The sequence below is a fragment of the Osmerus mordax genome, chromosome 22 (assembly GCF_038355195.1).
Source record: "Osmerus mordax isolate fOsmMor3 chromosome 22, fOsmMor3.pri, whole genome shotgun sequence".
NCBI lineage: Eukaryota > Metazoa > Chordata > Actinopteri > Osmeriformes > Osmeridae > Osmerus > Osmerus mordax.
This window is the reverse complement of record NC_090071.1, coordinates 12,428,107-12,445,135: the sequence shown is the minus strand read 5'-3', so window position 1 is coordinate 12,445,135 and position 17,029 is coordinate 12,428,107. Positions and strand designations below refer to the sequence as shown.

Genomic DNA, 17,029 nt, shown 5'->3' with positions numbered 1-17,029 from the left:
ATTCAATTTATCGCACCGTTGTCACGAAAAGAGAGCTGAGCTCGAAGGCAAAGCTCTCGATCTAGCGGTCAATTTTTGTTCCTACCCTCATCTATGGTCATGAAAGTTGGGTCATGACCGAAAGAACGAGGTCGCGAGTACAAGCAGCCGAAATGGGTTTCCTCAGGAAGGTGGCGGGCGTCTCCCTTAGAGATAGGGTGAGGAGCTCAGTCATCCGTGAGAAGCTGGAGTAGAGCCGCTGCTCCTTTGCGTTGAAAGGAGCTAGTTCAGGTGGTTTGGGCACCTGATAAGGATGCCCCCTGGGCATCCTAGGGAGGTGTTCCAGGCATGTCCAGCTGGGAGGAGGCCTCGGGGGAAGACCCAGGACTAGGTGGAGAGATTATATCTCCAAACTGGCCTAACCCTAACGACTCGGGGTTCCCTAATCAGAGCTGGTCAATGTGGCTCAGGATAGGGAAGTTTGGGGCCCCCTGTTGGAGCTGCTGCCCCCGCGACCCGAAACTGGATAAGCGGTTGACGATGGATGGATGATTGAAATCTCCAGCCGTGATGAAGAATCAGTCCGGATGTGCTGATAAAGTTTGCTCAGTGCCTCGTTGCTATCGCTGTTGTTGGAGCTGGGGGGGGGGATGTAGACAGCAACCAGCAAGATGGCTGAAAATTCTCTCGGCAGATAGAAAGGCCATTACTCTCATGAAAACTCTAGTGTTGCAACTTGGTGGTGCCTGATTGACGGTCTGACGCTACCGTGAGTGAATAATAGTGACTAGACTCCCTGCAGTGCAACCTGTTGGACTAGTCATTGCTCATGAGGTGTTGATTAGGATTAGGATCATTCTTCACTTTGACGAACTATAGGGAAGTTTGTTTAGAGATCTGGCTATGGAGCTGTATATGAACAAATGGAAGAGGCAAAGAGTTTATATTTACTACTTTGAATTGATAAAGTGTGCATTTAGTACATTTGTGAATGTTTACCACTCTCAGCTGGATACTACACTACAAGAAGTACCAATGTAGATCACAGGTCACCTAATCAGTTTAATCTAAAATCCCCTGGACTGGGCCAGGTAGGAGGGCTGGTTTCATTACTATGGGGGAGTGGAGGGGGCTCTAACTCCTGTCTGAGATGAATGTAACAGGAATGGAAGTGGTGACTTCCTCTCATGTCTTCATGGGAGAGTTCTGACAAGGACCATGTGATCTGATGTAGAAAACACAAGAGTTTATGACAAGTTAATATGATGACAGAGTGTGGATTAGTGTGTGGTGAGGCCAGATTTAAGGTTTCAATGACACAGATGACAGAGGCAGAAAGGTAGTTGATCATGATAGGGATGATGAAGATTATTAGGAAGGCTGACTAGGATGATTGTGGTATTTTTTAAAAGGTTACACTTCTTAAATTACTGTCCAGTAATTATTCAGTATCAGGGATGTTGACCAGCCTGATGAATGTATGTCTCTGATGAACACTAAGTCTGAATGAGAGAGTTTAAAAAGATATTTAAAGATAATGTTTTGTTTTCTATAAGTCATTTCATATCTAAACGTTATGAGCCTAAAGGTTTTCAGGACCGCTGTGACATGAGAGTGGGTGAATTGACAAATGAATGTAATATCTGTTAACTACATCTGTTTATATTAGTTACTATACTGTCGCTAAGCAGTAATGTAGTACAGCAGTGTTATGTTACCTAACACCTAATACATTTACATTACATTTACATTTATGCATTTAGCAGACGCTTTTATCCAAAGCGACTTCCAAGAGAGAGCTTTACAAAAGTGCATAGGTCACTGATCATAACAACGAGATAGCCCCAAACATTGTGGGTAGCCAAAACATGAAACATACATTGTGAAAACCAAATAAGTCCCAAAGGGAAGAACCATAAGAACATGTAGTTCAACAAGTTACGATTAAACAACATGAACCTCAAAAGTGCAAGGGTGTACCTTTGGAAAAAAGCAAGCAACAAAAATATATTTCACAGCGAGTACAATAGTTTTAAGTCAGTTACAACAAACCAACAAGAGCAACAAGTCTCTCAATAAGAGTCAGTGTGATTCTGGAGGAAACATCAGGTCCAGCCAATCATTCCTAAGTAGCATTGTACTCCCTAATAGGACGTGCACCTGCGCACTATTGGCCAGGTTGTAGTGTTCAATGGGTTTTGTGGTTTGACTAAACGACACAAACCGTTTCTCCACACACAAATACACACATTTGACAATGAACACCACTGATATATTCAGCTCAGTGTAACAAAGACCAGTCAGTGTTCCATGTCACTCTCTCTTCCCTCTCAGCAGCTGCAGTAGGTCTCAGCTGTAGCAGTGCAGTCACTGTGCAGTCTGATCGAGGGAGGTTTTTGTACGGCTCAGTATCACTGTGTGCACACCCAGACACTGTTAGGGTAGTGCCAACTCTGACAGTAGTAATCTCCTGCATCTTCAGCCTGGACTCCACTGATGGTCAGAGTGAAGTCACTCCCAGATCCACCACCACTGAATCTAGATGAAGTCCCAGACTGAAGTGTTTTAGCGTGATTAATGAGGAGTTTAGGAGCTTCTCCAGGTTTCTGGAGGTACCACGCTAGACACTGGTGACCTGATGATTGACCATTGTAACAATCTCCATACACATCACTGCTGGTTTTACACTGCAGAGAGACTGTCTGTTCTGGGAGAACAGCTTTCACTGCAGGAGTCTGAGTCACAGTGATCTTTCCTCTGGACTCTATGGGTGAAAAGAGAATGTTATTACCATACAAAAGCATCTATTTTAACTCAATTAACAGGAGGACATCATTTAATCATCCGTCGTTTGAGCTGTTTGAATAAATTGTGTTTCATAGATCTCTCTTACCCTGTATGTAGACAGCTAGAGTCCAGATGAAGATGGTGATCAGAGTCATGGTTGTTGTGGGTTCTGTTGTCATGAAGGACAGCTCTCAGTCAGGAGGTGTTAAACTCACAGGACTATAAACACTCCCAGACCACTGAAGCATGTGCTGCCTATGCAAAGTGTCCTCTCTGTACAGACAGACTTTCTTGGACCCACAGAGAAACTGTAGTTGAAGAGATGTGTGAACTGAGGCTTGATGCTGTGTCGCAATAATGACAGTCTCTGTCTCTCTCTAGTGGTCAGTGTTGGTACTGTGACAATTATGAGGGCTGATTACGATTGTGATTTCTTTTAAACTTACAATAATTTGTATGTCACGTCACAGTTGACCTCTTTTAGTCTCCAGTGTCATATTCAGTATGAGTTACCAGTTGTTCAGTAATAACAGCAATGATAATATTCTGCTCTGTGTCCTGTTGAATGTATAACAGCCTCACAGTCAGTGAGAACAGGTTTCAAACCAATCAATTAAGATTACTTTGAGTTTTTTATATGTAATTTGATAGTATGTGCAACTCAACATGCTTAAGTGTCTTAAAGACTGCTTTGACATGAGGGTGGGATGGTTGACATTATGAGCATGTAGAGAAGGTGATTGGCTGCAATCTGCCTACCCTCGAGGACCTGCACACCTCGAGGACCCTGAGGCGAGCGAGGAAGATTGTGGCCGACTCCTCCCACCCTGGACACTCCCTGTTTCAGTCACTCCCCTCCGGCAGAAGGCTGCGGTCTATCAGGACCAATACCTCACGCCACAAAAACAGTTTCTTCCCTTCCGCTGTTGGCCTCTTCAACAAGGCCAAGGGACCACACTGACTCATTGCCTAAATCACTCTGCTTTTGCACTGCACCATAACATGGTATCTTGTACATTTGTATTTTTTGTAATATTTGTATTTTTGTATTTTATATTGTAATTTACGGCAACTTATATTTATCCCACTTAGTACTGCTAGTTTATGTACCCTTAGTATAGTTAGTCCACATATTTAAATTTTAGGTATATGTTTATTGTATGCACCTTCCTGCCAAAGCAAATTCCTTGTCTGTGCAAACTTTCATGGCGAATAAATCCCTTTCTGATTCTGATTCTGATTCTGATGTATTCAACTCAGTGTTACAAAGGCCAGTCAGTGTTCCATGTCACTGTCTATTCCCAGTCACTGTGCAGTCTGACTGAGGGAGGCTTTTGTACGGGTCTGTATCACTGTGTGAACACATGGACACTGTTAGGGTAGTGTAAACTCTGACAGTAGTAATCTGCTGCATCTTCAGCCTGGACTCCACTGATGGTCAGAGTGAAGTCACTCCCAGATCCACCACCACTGAATCTAGATGGGAGTGATGGTGGCTGAGCGGTGAGGGATAGTAATCCGAAGGTTTCCAGTTCGATTCCCGGTCACGCCAACTGACGTTGTGTCCTTGGGCAAGGCACTTCACCCTACTTGCATCGGTGGGAATGTCCCTGTACTTACTGTAAGTCGCTCTGGATAAATGACTGCTAAATTACTAAATGTAAATGTAGATGGAGTCCCAGTCTGGAGGGTTTTAACAGTGTGGATCAGGAGTATGGGTTGTTCTCCAGGTCTCTAGAGGTACCACGCTAGACACTGGTGACCTGATGATTGACCATTGTGACAGTTTCCAAAGACATTACTGTTGGTTTTACACGGCAGAGAGACTGTCTGTCCTGCGAGAACAGCTTTCACTGCAGGAGTCTGAGTCACAGTGATCTGTCCTCTACACTCTGCAAAAGAGACAAGAGGCATGTTAAACACAATGTTGAACATGACAACATTTTAAATGTTTTGACTTGAAAAAGACATGCATCTGTCATTGACTTCTTACCCTGAATGAAAAGAGTTAGGATCCACACTGTTACGGTACAGCAATGTTCGGACCTTTAAAACGGACTTGGGAGGCGAAGGTTCAGAAAAGGTAAGTATTTAATGTTGTAGCGGAGTTAACAATCTGGCAGAGTCTGGATGGTGAGCAGGGTTTACATAGATCGGTGATTGCTGATCTGCCACAGGTGAGGATGGTTGTCTGTCCCGGGAGACTCCGCCCATGCACACACACACAGGGAAAGGGAGGGAGGAGAACACAAAGTAAAAGAGAAACACAAAACAGCGTCACAGCCAGGGGCGTGACGCTCCTCAAGCCAGGGGCGTGACGCTCCTCAAGCCGAAACCGGCTTGAGGAGGGAAACGTGAAAAGATGCGTGGACCTTCAGGGAGGCAGGTAACTTAAGGCAAACAACAGAGGGGTTTATGACCCTATCAACAACAAAAGGGCCAACAAACTTAGGTGCCTGTTTCTTCGAGTCCACTTGAAGGGGAAGGTCACGTGACGACAGCCAAACCCTTTGTCCAGGCTGGTAAGCTGGGGATGGCCTGCGATGTCTGTCTGCCATTTGCTGGTTACGGGCTGCTGTGCGCTTGAGGGCGGCACGAGCAGCTCTCCACACTCGTCGACAGCGTCTCAAGTGCGCCTGGACTGATGGGACAGCCACGTCTCCTTCTTGTTCAGGGAAAAGGGGAGGTTGAAAACCCAAAGACACCATGAATGGTGACATACCTGTGGCAGAGGAAACCAGAGAGTTGTGGGCGTACTCAATCCAGGGTAAACAGGAGCTCCACGTAGAGGGGTTGCGGGCCGTGACGCAACGTAGAGCGGATCCCAGGTCTTGATTGGCTCGCTCTGTTTGACCATTGGATTGGGGGTGGTAACCAGATGAGAGGCTGACTGAAGTTCCCCAGGGCTTGACAAAAAGCTTTCCAAACTTGAGAGGTGAACTGAGGTCCTCTGTCTAACACAATGTCTGTGGGAATGCCATGGAGCCTGTACACATGAAGGACCAAGAGTTTAGCGGTTTCGCTGGATGTAGGTAATTTGGGAATGGGAATGAAATGAACAGCTTTTGAAAAACGATCCACAACGGTTAGTATGGTTGTATTAGCCTCTGATACCGGGAGCCCGGTCACAAAATCCACAGCAACATTGGACCACGGTCTCCTGGGGATAGGCAAAGGGTTGAGGAGGCCCGCTGGAGCTTGATGGTTGGACTTGCTACGGGCACAGATAGAACAGGCAGCAACAAAAGAACGAGTATCTTGGCTCAGAGGGCCACCAGAATCTCTGCTTGAGGAAAACAAGGGTCCGGTGGGACCCAGGATGGCAGGTAAGTTTGGAACTATGCCCCCACTGGAGGACCTGAGCTCGAACTGAGTCTGGGACAAACAAACGATTAGGCGGACCACTGCCTAGGTCGGGTTGGTTGAGTTGAGCCTCGCGGACCTCTCTCGATCTCCCAGTGTACTGCACCGACCAGGTAAGGTGATGGGGCATTCTTGGACAGGGTGTTTGACTCGTCCACGTCAACCAAGTGGCGGGCTGAATGGAACCAGGCTGGGACTCTGGGTCATCAGGCATGGATTGGCGTGACAAGGCGTCCGGCTTAACGTTCCGGGGTCCAGGGCGAAGTGGAACCTTCCCAGAAACAGCGCCCATCTAGCCTGTCGAGAGTTCAACCTCTTTGCTGATTGGAGGTAGGAGAGGTTCTTATGGTCTGTCCAGACGATGAACTGATGCTCTGCTCCTTCAAGCCAGTGTGTCCATTCCTGCAAGGCCAGTACCACTGCTAGATGTTCACGATTGCCTATATCATAGTTTACCTCAGCGGGAGAGAGCCGCCGCGAGAAAAAAGCGCATGGATGTAGCTTCTGATCCTCAGGTGAACGCTGGGACAGGACTGCTCCCATACCGGAGTCTGAAGCATCGGCCTCGACGACAAACTGCCTGGAAGGGTTAGGGTGAGAGAGCACAGGTGCAGAAGTAAACAGTCCCTTTAGGATGGAAAAAGCCTCTTCAGCCTCTCTGGACCACTTAAAGGGAAGGAAGGTGGAGGTGAGGCGAGTCAGTGGGGCAGCCTTTCGGCTGTAGTCTTTGATAAACCTCCTGTAAAAGTTGGCGAACCCAAGGAAACGCTGAAGCTGTTTTCGGGTTTTCGGGCCTTGGCCATTCTGCCACAGCTTTTACCTTGTCGGGATCTGCCTTCACTTGCCCCTGCTCGATTACAAAACCCAGAAAGTGAACACAAGCAGTATGAAAAACACACTTCTCGGCTTTGACAAAAAGCTTGTTCTCTAGGAGGCGCTGGAGTACTAACGTCACATGCCGTATGTGATCTTGAAGAGTCCTGGAAAAAATAAATATGTCATCAAAGTAAATGAAAACAAACTTGTTCAGCATGTCCCGGAGAACGTCATTTACGAGGGCTTGGAACACAGCAGGTGCGTTTGTAAGGACAAAAGGCATCATCAAGTACTCAAAATGTCCTAGTGGAGTATTGAATGCAGTCTTCCATTCATTGCCCTGTCTGATGCGCACCAGGTGGTACGCGTTCCTCAAATCCAGTTTTGTGAATATGGTGGCTTGAGGGAGAGGTGCAAAAGCGGAGTGAGGGGAAGAGGGTATTTGTTCTTCACAGTGATCTCTTTTAACCCTCGATAGTCTATGCAGGGCCGCAGTGTCTTGTCTTTCTTATCCACAAAAAAGAATCCTGCCCCTACAGGTGAGGAGAAAGGACGAATCAACCCCGCTGCTAAGGAGTCCTTAATGTAACCTTCCATTGCCTCTCTCTCAGGACGGGAAATCTTGTACAGTTGGCTGGTAGGCAACAGGGCACCAGGAAACAGTTCAATGGCGCAATCATAAGGGCGGTGAGGAGGCAGGGACAGCGTTCGCTGCTTGTTGAACACCTCACGAGACCATGGTATTCAGGGGGCACAGCAGATAGATCAGGAGGACTAGGTGGCGGGGTGTCTGCTTGTTTGCTAGAGATCACGGCCGACCGAAGACAGCTGGAGTGGCAGAACTCGCTCCAGCTGACAATCTTGTTGTCTGTCCAGTCAATGTGTGGGTTGTGTCTCTTTAACCAGGGAAGCCCCAAAACCACCGGGGCATGTGGTGAAGAAATGACCAAGAACTTGGTGACCTCCCTGTGGTTTCCAGACACCACCAGAGTCAGCGGAACAGTGAGGTGAGTGATTCTGGCTAATCTCTCTCCATTCAGAGCATTAAAATCATGAGGGCGACCTAAGGGCTCCACAGGGACGTTAGCCCGAGAGACGATGCTGGAGTCAATAAAGTTGTCATCTGCTCCTGAATCGACTAATGCGAGAAGAGGAATGGACTCACGTGACCATAGAACGGTGCACTGGAGTTGGAGCCTTTGGGGGGGTGAAGACTGGAGAGAGAAAGTGTGGCTCACCAGGATCTCTTTTGGCAGCATGGGGCACGTGTTGGTGTAATGTCCGGCTTGTTCACAGTAAAGACACAGCCCGGACCTTTGCCAACGTTGGCGTTCGGCAAGTGTAAGACGAGTCTGACCAAACTGCATAGGTTCCTCTCCGGCAGATGGGAGACGAGCCTTGAGTGAGTGTCAGTAGCCTTTTAGCTGCTTCTTTGCCCTTAAGAGGGTGATCAAATACCTTCCTCATTTCCAAAGTGAAAACAGCATAGGAGTCACACACAGGAGAGTTACTCTCCCAAACTGCTGTAGCCCATTGAGCTGCTCTGCCAGTGAGTAAACTTAACAAAAAGGCAATACGGGACTTATCTGCATGATAGGTGTTGGGTTGCTGATCAAACACAAAGGAGCACTGGAGGAGAAACCAGCCACAGGCTCCAGGATCACCCGCATAGCGCTCTGGAGTCGGGATGTGAGGCTCTCGAGCGCCTGCGGTGAGGGGCTGGTCCGAAGACCGTGCAGGGACCTCAGGTTGATCCCTGGAAGGCGATGGTGGTGCAGCCAGCGTGGACACCTGAGCGGTGAGGTGGATCATTTGGCTGCCAAGCTGAGTAACGTCAGCGGCGAGCCCATTGAGCTTTTCTATCAACTCCCGTAAAACCTGTTCATGCTGGCCCACTCGGGTTCCTTGTGAGAACAGCGCCGTCCGAAGCGCGTGTCGCTCCGTTTGGTCCATTTGGCCATATTGTTCTGTTGCGGTACAGCAATGTTCGGACCTTTAAAACGGACTTGTGAGGCGAAGGTTCAAAAAAGGTAAGTATTTAATGTTGTAGCGGAGTTAACAATCTGGCAGAGTCTGGATGGTGAGCAGGTTTTACATAGATCGGTGATTGCTGATCTGCCACAGGTGAGGATGGTTGTCTGTCCCGGGAGACTCCGCGCCCACACACACACACACACACACACACAAAGAGAAACAGAAAACAGCGTCACAGCCAGGGGCGTGACACACACAATGCTGATAATCAAAGTCATGTTTGTTGTGGGTTCTGATGATATGAAGAGTGAGTCACCAAGTGTTGTACTCACATATAAACACTCCCAGACTACTGAAGCTCATACATTCAGTATGCAAATAAGTCCAGTATCTATTTCAGTTACTGGGGATGAGATCTGAACATCATTATATCCTTCTCCTTAATGGTGTTAAGTATGTCTATATGGATATTAAATACAACCATGAAAACATTTGCACAAATTCATATCTTTGAATAAGAATACAAAGAGTGCTTTGTAAGAATAAAGGAATATACTACATGGATCACTGTCCCAGCTGCTCTCTAGCCTGTGGAAAATATGGAGGAATACTAACAATGGATCTAATGCTGGACACTTCTGTTGTCATGGACATGGAATTTGAAATGCCAATAAAAACCACTTGAACCTTTTACTTTTTTAGTTATGTATTACATTTAGTCATTTAGTCATTTAGTTTAATGCACAGCCGTGCAAACCTGACTTCCTTTGTCCATCTCCTGTGATCTGGTTGCGCTACACATACGGGTCCCAGTGTGATTGCCAAACATGGTACACCCTTTCAAGGATAGATAGACACTGTAGCATTCTATGTATAAACTTGATGTCTAGTGCTGTACCCTAAAGGAAGTATTGTATGGAAACTGTACCTAATAACCTGTGTACATGAATATTTCTTGGTCATTCTGACAAGACCATCAGCAGAGTTCATCTTCCTCATGTGGTGATGTATGCTATCAGCAGCCTGTTCACTCATGCTTGGACTAAGTTCCTCAAATCAGTCAGTGAACACTTGTGTCAACTACAGCTGCTGGGATTCTCTGCTAGTGGAGTCTGTCCTCTGTGACTTCACCTCTACTGTTAAGTCTGGGATCAGCATGTAGAATAAAGGAATATACTACATGGATCACTGTCCCAGCTGCTCTCTAGCCTGTGGACAATATGGAGGAATACTAACAGTGGATCAAAGGCTGGAGACTGCCTCTTCTGTTGTCATGGACTCTGATGAGAACGACACATGAGAGGTTCACCAGAGTAGGTCCTGAAAAATGAAATAGGAATACAAGAAGGACCCAACTCACATGATGTTGGAGACAGAACCTCGGCTGCTGTTGAAGAGAGTGTAGCCGGTGTAGAGTGTAGTGCAGGATTGTGTAGTATGCTGTACTACAGTGCAGTGTTTTGTGAGTCCAGGTTGTAGCAGACAGCAGCTGTGTGCTCTGGTAGAGCTGCAGCATCACAACACACAGAGGTTTTTGTACGGCGACTTAACCAGAGTCAATCACTGTGGTGGACTTTTGGTGGAGGCACCAGACTGGATGTTGGAAGTAAGTATCTGAAAACGATTGAATATTCTCTTTGTTTGTGTTAATAGATCTTTACATCAACTGGCACTTCTCCGAATATTTTTTTTCAACAATTATGAAAATTCAGAATCATTGCGTTTCAGAATTTTTTATAGAAAATAAATGTGAAACTCAAAGGTTTTTTCATTATTCACTAAAGTAGCTATTAAAAGGGATCACTCAGGAAGTATTCTTGCTTTTTAAACAACTTAACTAAAGTCTAAAGAAGCTGTGAATTCAGCAGCAATAGGAGGGAGGTTTTTGTACGGGCAATGATAGGTATTGTATCACTGTGGTACACATTTGGTGGCGGTACCAGACTGGATGTTGGAAGTAAGTGAAAAACTTGACTTAAATGGATGTAACTTTTTGAGTGTCTGCTTTTTTATAGAAATGTCGAGATTTTTTTTTTTCAGTGTTCACTTCTATTTAGTATTTTATTTTATTGAAACCAGTATGGTTAGACCATTCCAACCTTAGAGATCATACTTTTTTTCTTCTTCATTGATCTACTTTCTATTGAATCCTTTAAAAAAGCTTGATCACAAAGTTTCTTGTGTTTAACACGATTTGACATGTGGTTTTTAGTTATGTAATCCCTTTCATTTTGATATCTATACTTATGTTAATATCTATTTTGTCAATTCATGAAATACACTGTAGATTTAGACATTTTGCCAGGCTCAATTTATTATATCCTATACCTGAAATGACATTGTAATTTCCTGAAAGAACACCTTCATTTGTTTCCTAATATATCAATATACTAACTCATGTTCATGTATTAAATTGCATTAATCGATTTGATACACTATGAAAACGTATTGATGTTTTCAAACTGATCCTAAGGTTCGAGTCGTTGGTTGAAATAGCAGAAGTCCATCTCTGCCATCAAAGACAATCTCTTAAACTGCTGTGTAGTTGTGGAATCTGACGTATTGTGTTTGTCTCCAGGCAACCGTGCCCCCACCCTGACGGTGCTGCCCCCCTCCAGTGAGGAACTGTCCAGTAAGAGTACGGCCACGCTGATGTGTCTGGCCAACAAGGGCTTCCCCTCAGACTGGACACTCAGCTGGAAGGTGGACGGGAGCAGCAAGAAGGGCCAGGAGGCCAGCAGGGGGCTCCTGGAGAAGGACGGCCAGTACAGCTGGAGCAGCACCCTGACTCTCACTGCCCAGGAGTGGGCCAAGGTGCTGGAGGTGACCTGTGAGGCCCACCAGAGCTCCCAGCCTACGGTCACTCACACCCTGAAGAGAGAGCAGTGTTCTGAGTAGCCCCAGGCTCACACAGCCCTGTGGAGAGGGGCTGCTTCCTCTCCTGGGACTCTGTTCTGTGCTCAGCCATTCTCTGTCCTCCTGATGGCTCACATGCAGACTAACAGGGAGCTTTGTTAGAGTCCACTTGTCGCTGCTGTTTGTAGACTGAGGTGTTATCAGTGCTAAAGTTGACGTGTTCTGCTTTTGGTCACTATTCACTCTGTTAGTTGGCTTTGCTTTGATGCTGGAATGTTGTTATTTTATTGGACAATAAAGATTTCTTGTTGAACTTGAAACTGCTGAATTTTGACTTTATTCATACAAATATTGATTGCAGTAATCCAAAAATAGGATTGTACATTGAAAAGATCTCATTACAACAAACTATTGTTGTCAGATAACGAAAGTAATAAAAAAGAATGATAGATTATCAACCATTACTGTTTCACTGAAACTAAAACTGTAACTGAATGTAGATATATCCATCCAATATATTATCACTTATCAAAAACTTACCTGTCATCATGACAAAACATATAGCTTTACAGGAGAGCTTACATTTTACCACCATGATAACATGAGATTGTGGTGTTCACACACTATGGACAGACTCAACCAAATCTGATTCAGTCTGAATAACGTTTGATTAAATTTTTTAAAGACATTAATTCCTTCTGCTGTGATACAAAGGGTCCTTAATCTGTAGGACCCTTATAATCTTATAATTAAGTGATAATCTTTCTTAATCCCCTGGGGCCATGTGAGCATCTGGTGAGAGTGCTGCTCTTTTCTGGGAGTAGCAGAACCAGCCACCCTGACTATGCAAATCTCAGTTTCACTCCCACAGCTCCAATGTACAGTTGAACAGTTGAGTCTAAAATACCCTAGACTGGGCCAGGTGTGAGGGGGGCTGGTTTCATTAATATGGGGGGAGAGGAGGGGGGGCTTGTGAGTCATCTAACTCCTGTCTGAGATGAATGTAACACAGGAATGGAAGTGGTGACTTCCTCTCAAGTCTTCATGTCAGAGTTCTGACAGGAACTGTGATCTGATGTATAAAACGTGATGACAGAAGTGAAGTGTATGGTGATGTCAGATATTAGGTTTCAGTGACACAGATGACAGAGGTAAAAAGGTAGTTGATCGTGATGGGGATGAAGATGATAATTAGGAAGGCTGACTAGGATGATTGTGGTATTTTTAAAACAGGTTACACTCCTTAAACCTTGTGCTGCCTTCGGGTCACATGACCCAAAGGTTCATAACGAACCATCGTTGTGTTTACCCAATTGTACCCAATACAAAAACAAATAAAAATTATTTTCTTTTAACCTTCACAATGTGGGGGGGCTGAGACAGCCCAACGGTTAAAAGAAAATGCTTCACTTTGTTTTTGTATGCGGTAAATTTGTCGCAATACGACGGTGGGTCACAATGACTGATGGGACAGAATGACCCGAAGATAACACAAGGGTTAAATTACTGTCCAGTAATTATTCAGTATCAGGGATGTCGACCAGCCTGATGAATGTATAACAGTCTCTGATGAACACTAAGTCTGAATGAGAGAGTCAGTGGAGACATGTTTTAAAAAAGATATATAAAGATAATGTTTTGTTCTTCTATAAGTCATTTCATATCTAAACATTATGAGCCTAAACGTTTTCAGGACTGCTGTGACATGAGACTGGGTGAGTTGACATATGAATGTAATATCTGTTAACTACATCTGTTTATATTAGTTACTATACTGTTGCTAAGCAGTAATGTAGTACAGCAGTGTTGTGTTACAACACCTAATACATTTACATTACATTTACATTTATGCATTTAGCAGACGCTTTTATCCAAAGCGACTTCCAAGAGAGAGCTTTACAAAAGTGCATCATAGGTCACTGATCATAACAACGAGATAGCCCCAAACATTGTGGGTAGCCAAAACATATTCATTTAGTGCAGCAGTTTAACAGACAAAAGGGTATTTGATGCTTTAATCGGAACACTGCTCCTAACTCACGCCTCACTTCTCGACCTCCCTCTTCCCCCCAGTTCAGTGGTCACCACATTTCCCCTGCCCTCATTGTTGGTAGGGAAACCACAGAAGTGAGGAGTCATATTAACTCTGGACTATGATAGTTGGGGTTGGTGTTAGGGTCTATTTTAATAAGGTGTGTTTAGTTGGGCTGGATGGTTAGGGGTCAGGACTTTTATATGGACAGCACTATCTCTTGTACCTTAATAAAGCTATTTATTTTTTGCAATTTGGAGTCTGCATTGCTCTGTTCACCTCTCCCTCATCCTGTACAATGTACAGTCCGCTACATGACTTAGTTCTATTTAAATGACTTGAGGCTTGAGACATGAGACAGTGAGGAGACAGTAGTGATTCCTCAAGGGTTGGGGAGGTTTTTGTATGGATGTATTTCACTGTGTGAACGCGAAAGCTACAGTAGTAATCTGCTGACAGTAGTAATTTCTTGCATCTTCAGCCTGGACGTTGATATAATGATACCTGCCTGATATAAAGGCCTCATTAAAGCTGATTTGGGAGCTTGTCCAGGTTTGTGATGGTACCAGGCTAGGTCATCATTGATGTTACTGCTGGCTTTGCAGCTGAGAGTGGCAGGATCTCCAGGCTAGACTGACACCGCTGCAGAACTCTGGGTCATCAGGATGTCACCTGCACACTCTGAGATGAACAAGCATCAGATTATTATTGAGGAAGAAGAAGTAGTGTTCACGGGGTTTTGTGGTTTGACTAAACGACACAAACCGTACTCCCGTCTCCTGCCTGGTTATTTACACAAATATTACAATGAACACCACTGATATATTCAGCTCAGTGTGACAAAGACCAGTCAGTGTTCCATGTCACTTTCTCTTCTCTCTCAGCACCTGCAGTAGGTCTCAGCTGTAGCAGTGCAGTCACTGTGCAGTCTGATCGAGGGAGGTTTTTGTACGGCTCTGTATCACTGTGTGAACACGTACACACTGTTAGGGTAGTGGAAACTCTGACAGTAGTAATCTGCTGCATCTTCAGCCTGGACTCCACTGATGGTCAGAGTGAAGTCACTATGTGATCCTGTACCACTGAATCTAGATGAAGTCCCAGACTGAAGTGTTTTAGCGTTGTAAATGAGGAGTTTAGGAGCTTCTCCAGGTCTCTGGAGGTACCAGGCTAAATGGGGAATAGAGGTTCCTGCTTGATACACATCACTGCTGGTTTTACACTGCAGAGAGACGGTCTGTCCTGGGAGAACAGCTTTCACTGCAGGAGTCTGAGTCACAGTGATCTGTCCTCTGGACTCTGGGTGTGAAAAGAGAACATGAAAGGAAAAATACATATTAAGGTTATATATTGATAATACAAAGCATACACATTGCAAAAAACTGTTTACATTAGAGGTAATACTGAAATTGATCAAATTCTTTATCTCCTACATGATAGAAGTCTCTTACCCTGTATGTAGACAGCTAGAGTCCAGATGAAGATGGTGATCAGAGTCATGGTTGTTGTGGGTTCTGTTGTCATGAAGGACAGCTCTCAGTCATGAGGTGTTAAACTCACAGGACTATAAACACTCCCAGACCACTGAAGCATGTGCTGCCTATGCAAAGTGTCCTCTCTGTACAGACAGACTTTTTTGGACCCACAGATAAACTGTAGTTGTAGAGATGTGTGAACTGAGGCTTGATGTCTCAAAAACCACAGTATGTCTCTCTCTAGTGGTCAGTATGGGTACTTCAGTGTGTGAGTGGGTCCAGAACACTCTAACTCAGACTCCTGCAGTGAAAGCTGTTCTCCTTTAAATCATTAAATCAATGTCTCAAAGACTCCTTATACCACACTCCACAAATGAATGTAGAGCAAGTATAAGTGTTTTTCAGATTCCACTATTGACAGTGACAAGGGGACTCTAGCAAAGCTTCCTGTTAGTCTACATCAGGGGTGGGGAACCTTTTTTCTGCCAAGGGCCATTTGGATATTGATAAAATCATTCGGGGTCCGTACAGAATTATCAACTTCAAAATGTAAATGTGCCTGCTATATTTGGTCAAAGGGGGGGTAGGAGAGCAGGGATAGAGTTCAGCATCCTCACAACCTGATGTGTGAATCTGTTCAGCGGTCAGGTGGAGCTGGCCCGGAGGCTCCGGTACCTTCTCCCAGATGGCAGGAGGCTGAACAGGGTGTGGGAGGGATGGGTTGCATCAGCAGTGATGCTGATTGCTATAGGGTGAGACGGGTGTTGTAGATGTCCGAGAGTGGGGGGAATGGGGCACCAGTGATCCTGCTGGCTGCATTCACTATACGTTGCAGGGTCTTCCTCTTGCATGCAGTGTAGCTTCAGTGCCATACAGCGATGCAGCTGGTCAGGATGCTTTCAATGGTGCCCCGGTAGAATGTGCACATGATACTGTAGGTGCCGGGGCTCTCGCTCTATTCAGTTTGTGGAGGAAGTAAAGTCATTGGTGAGCCTTCCTAGCTAGCGATGTGGTGTTGGTTGTCCAGGGGAGGTCCTCAGTGTTGTGCTCTCCCAGAAATGTTGCACTACTGACCCTCTCGACAGCAGCGCAGTTGTTGATCAGTGGTGGGTGCTTGGTGGGACCTCTACTGAAGTTGATGACCATCTCCTTCGTTTTATCCACATAAAGAGAGAGGTTGTTATTCTTACATCACTTGGCCAGTAGGCTCGCCTCCTTCCTATAGTTTGTCTCGTAGTTGTTGCTGATAAGTCCCACTACAGTTGTGTCATCTGCAAACTTGATGAGGTGATTGGTGCTGTACCTCGGCATGCAGTCATGTGTCAGCAGGGTGAAGAGCAGGGGTCTGAGCACACATCCTTGGTGGACCCCTGTGGTCAGCATGATGGTGCTGGATGTGTTGGTGCTGACCCGTACTGCTTGTGGTCTCCCAGTGAAGAAGTTCAGCAGCCAAATGCAGACATATGTTCACTCCAAGCCGGTCCAGTTTCCAGATAAGCTGCGGAGGGATGATGGTGTTGAATGCAGAACGAAAATCTATGAACAGGATTCTCACATACGACCCCTTAAGTTCCAGGTGTGTGAGGGCTGGGTGGAGGGCAGATGATGTTGCATCATCAGTAGAGCGGTTTGTCCGATATGCAAATTGAAGACGTTCCGGGCCGGGTTGGGAGGATGGATTTGATGTGCTGCATGACTAGCCGCTCAAAGCATTTCATGATAATGGAGGTCAGTACAACCTCCATTG

General features: G+C 45.4%; 3 gene segments (V, D, J or C); 1 reads left to right on the top strand and 2 right to left on the bottom strand.

Annotated features, from left to right (window-relative positions):
• Positions 1–2,390: 2,390 nt before the first annotated feature.
• On the bottom strand, positions 2,391–2,921 carry LOC136966525 (Ig kappa chain V region K-25-like). The segment is given in 2 exon segments: positions 2,391–2,743; positions 2,873–2,921. Coding segments are annotated over 2 exon segments (402 nt in total).
• A 7,448-nt stretch (positions 2,922–10,369) lies between these two features.
• Positions 10,370–12,088, top strand: LOC136966191 (Ig kappa-b4 chain C region-like). The segment is given in 2 exon segments: positions 10,370–10,525; positions 11,498–12,088. A coding segment is annotated over 1 exon segment (246 nt).
• Positions 12,089–14,768: 2,680 nt separating this feature from the next.
• Positions 14,769–15,307, bottom strand: LOC136966524 (Ig kappa chain V region K-25-like). The segment is given in 2 exon segments: positions 14,769–15,106; positions 15,259–15,307. Coding segments are annotated over 2 exon segments (387 nt in total).
• Between the last annotated feature and the right edge of the window lie 1,722 nt (positions 15,308–17,029).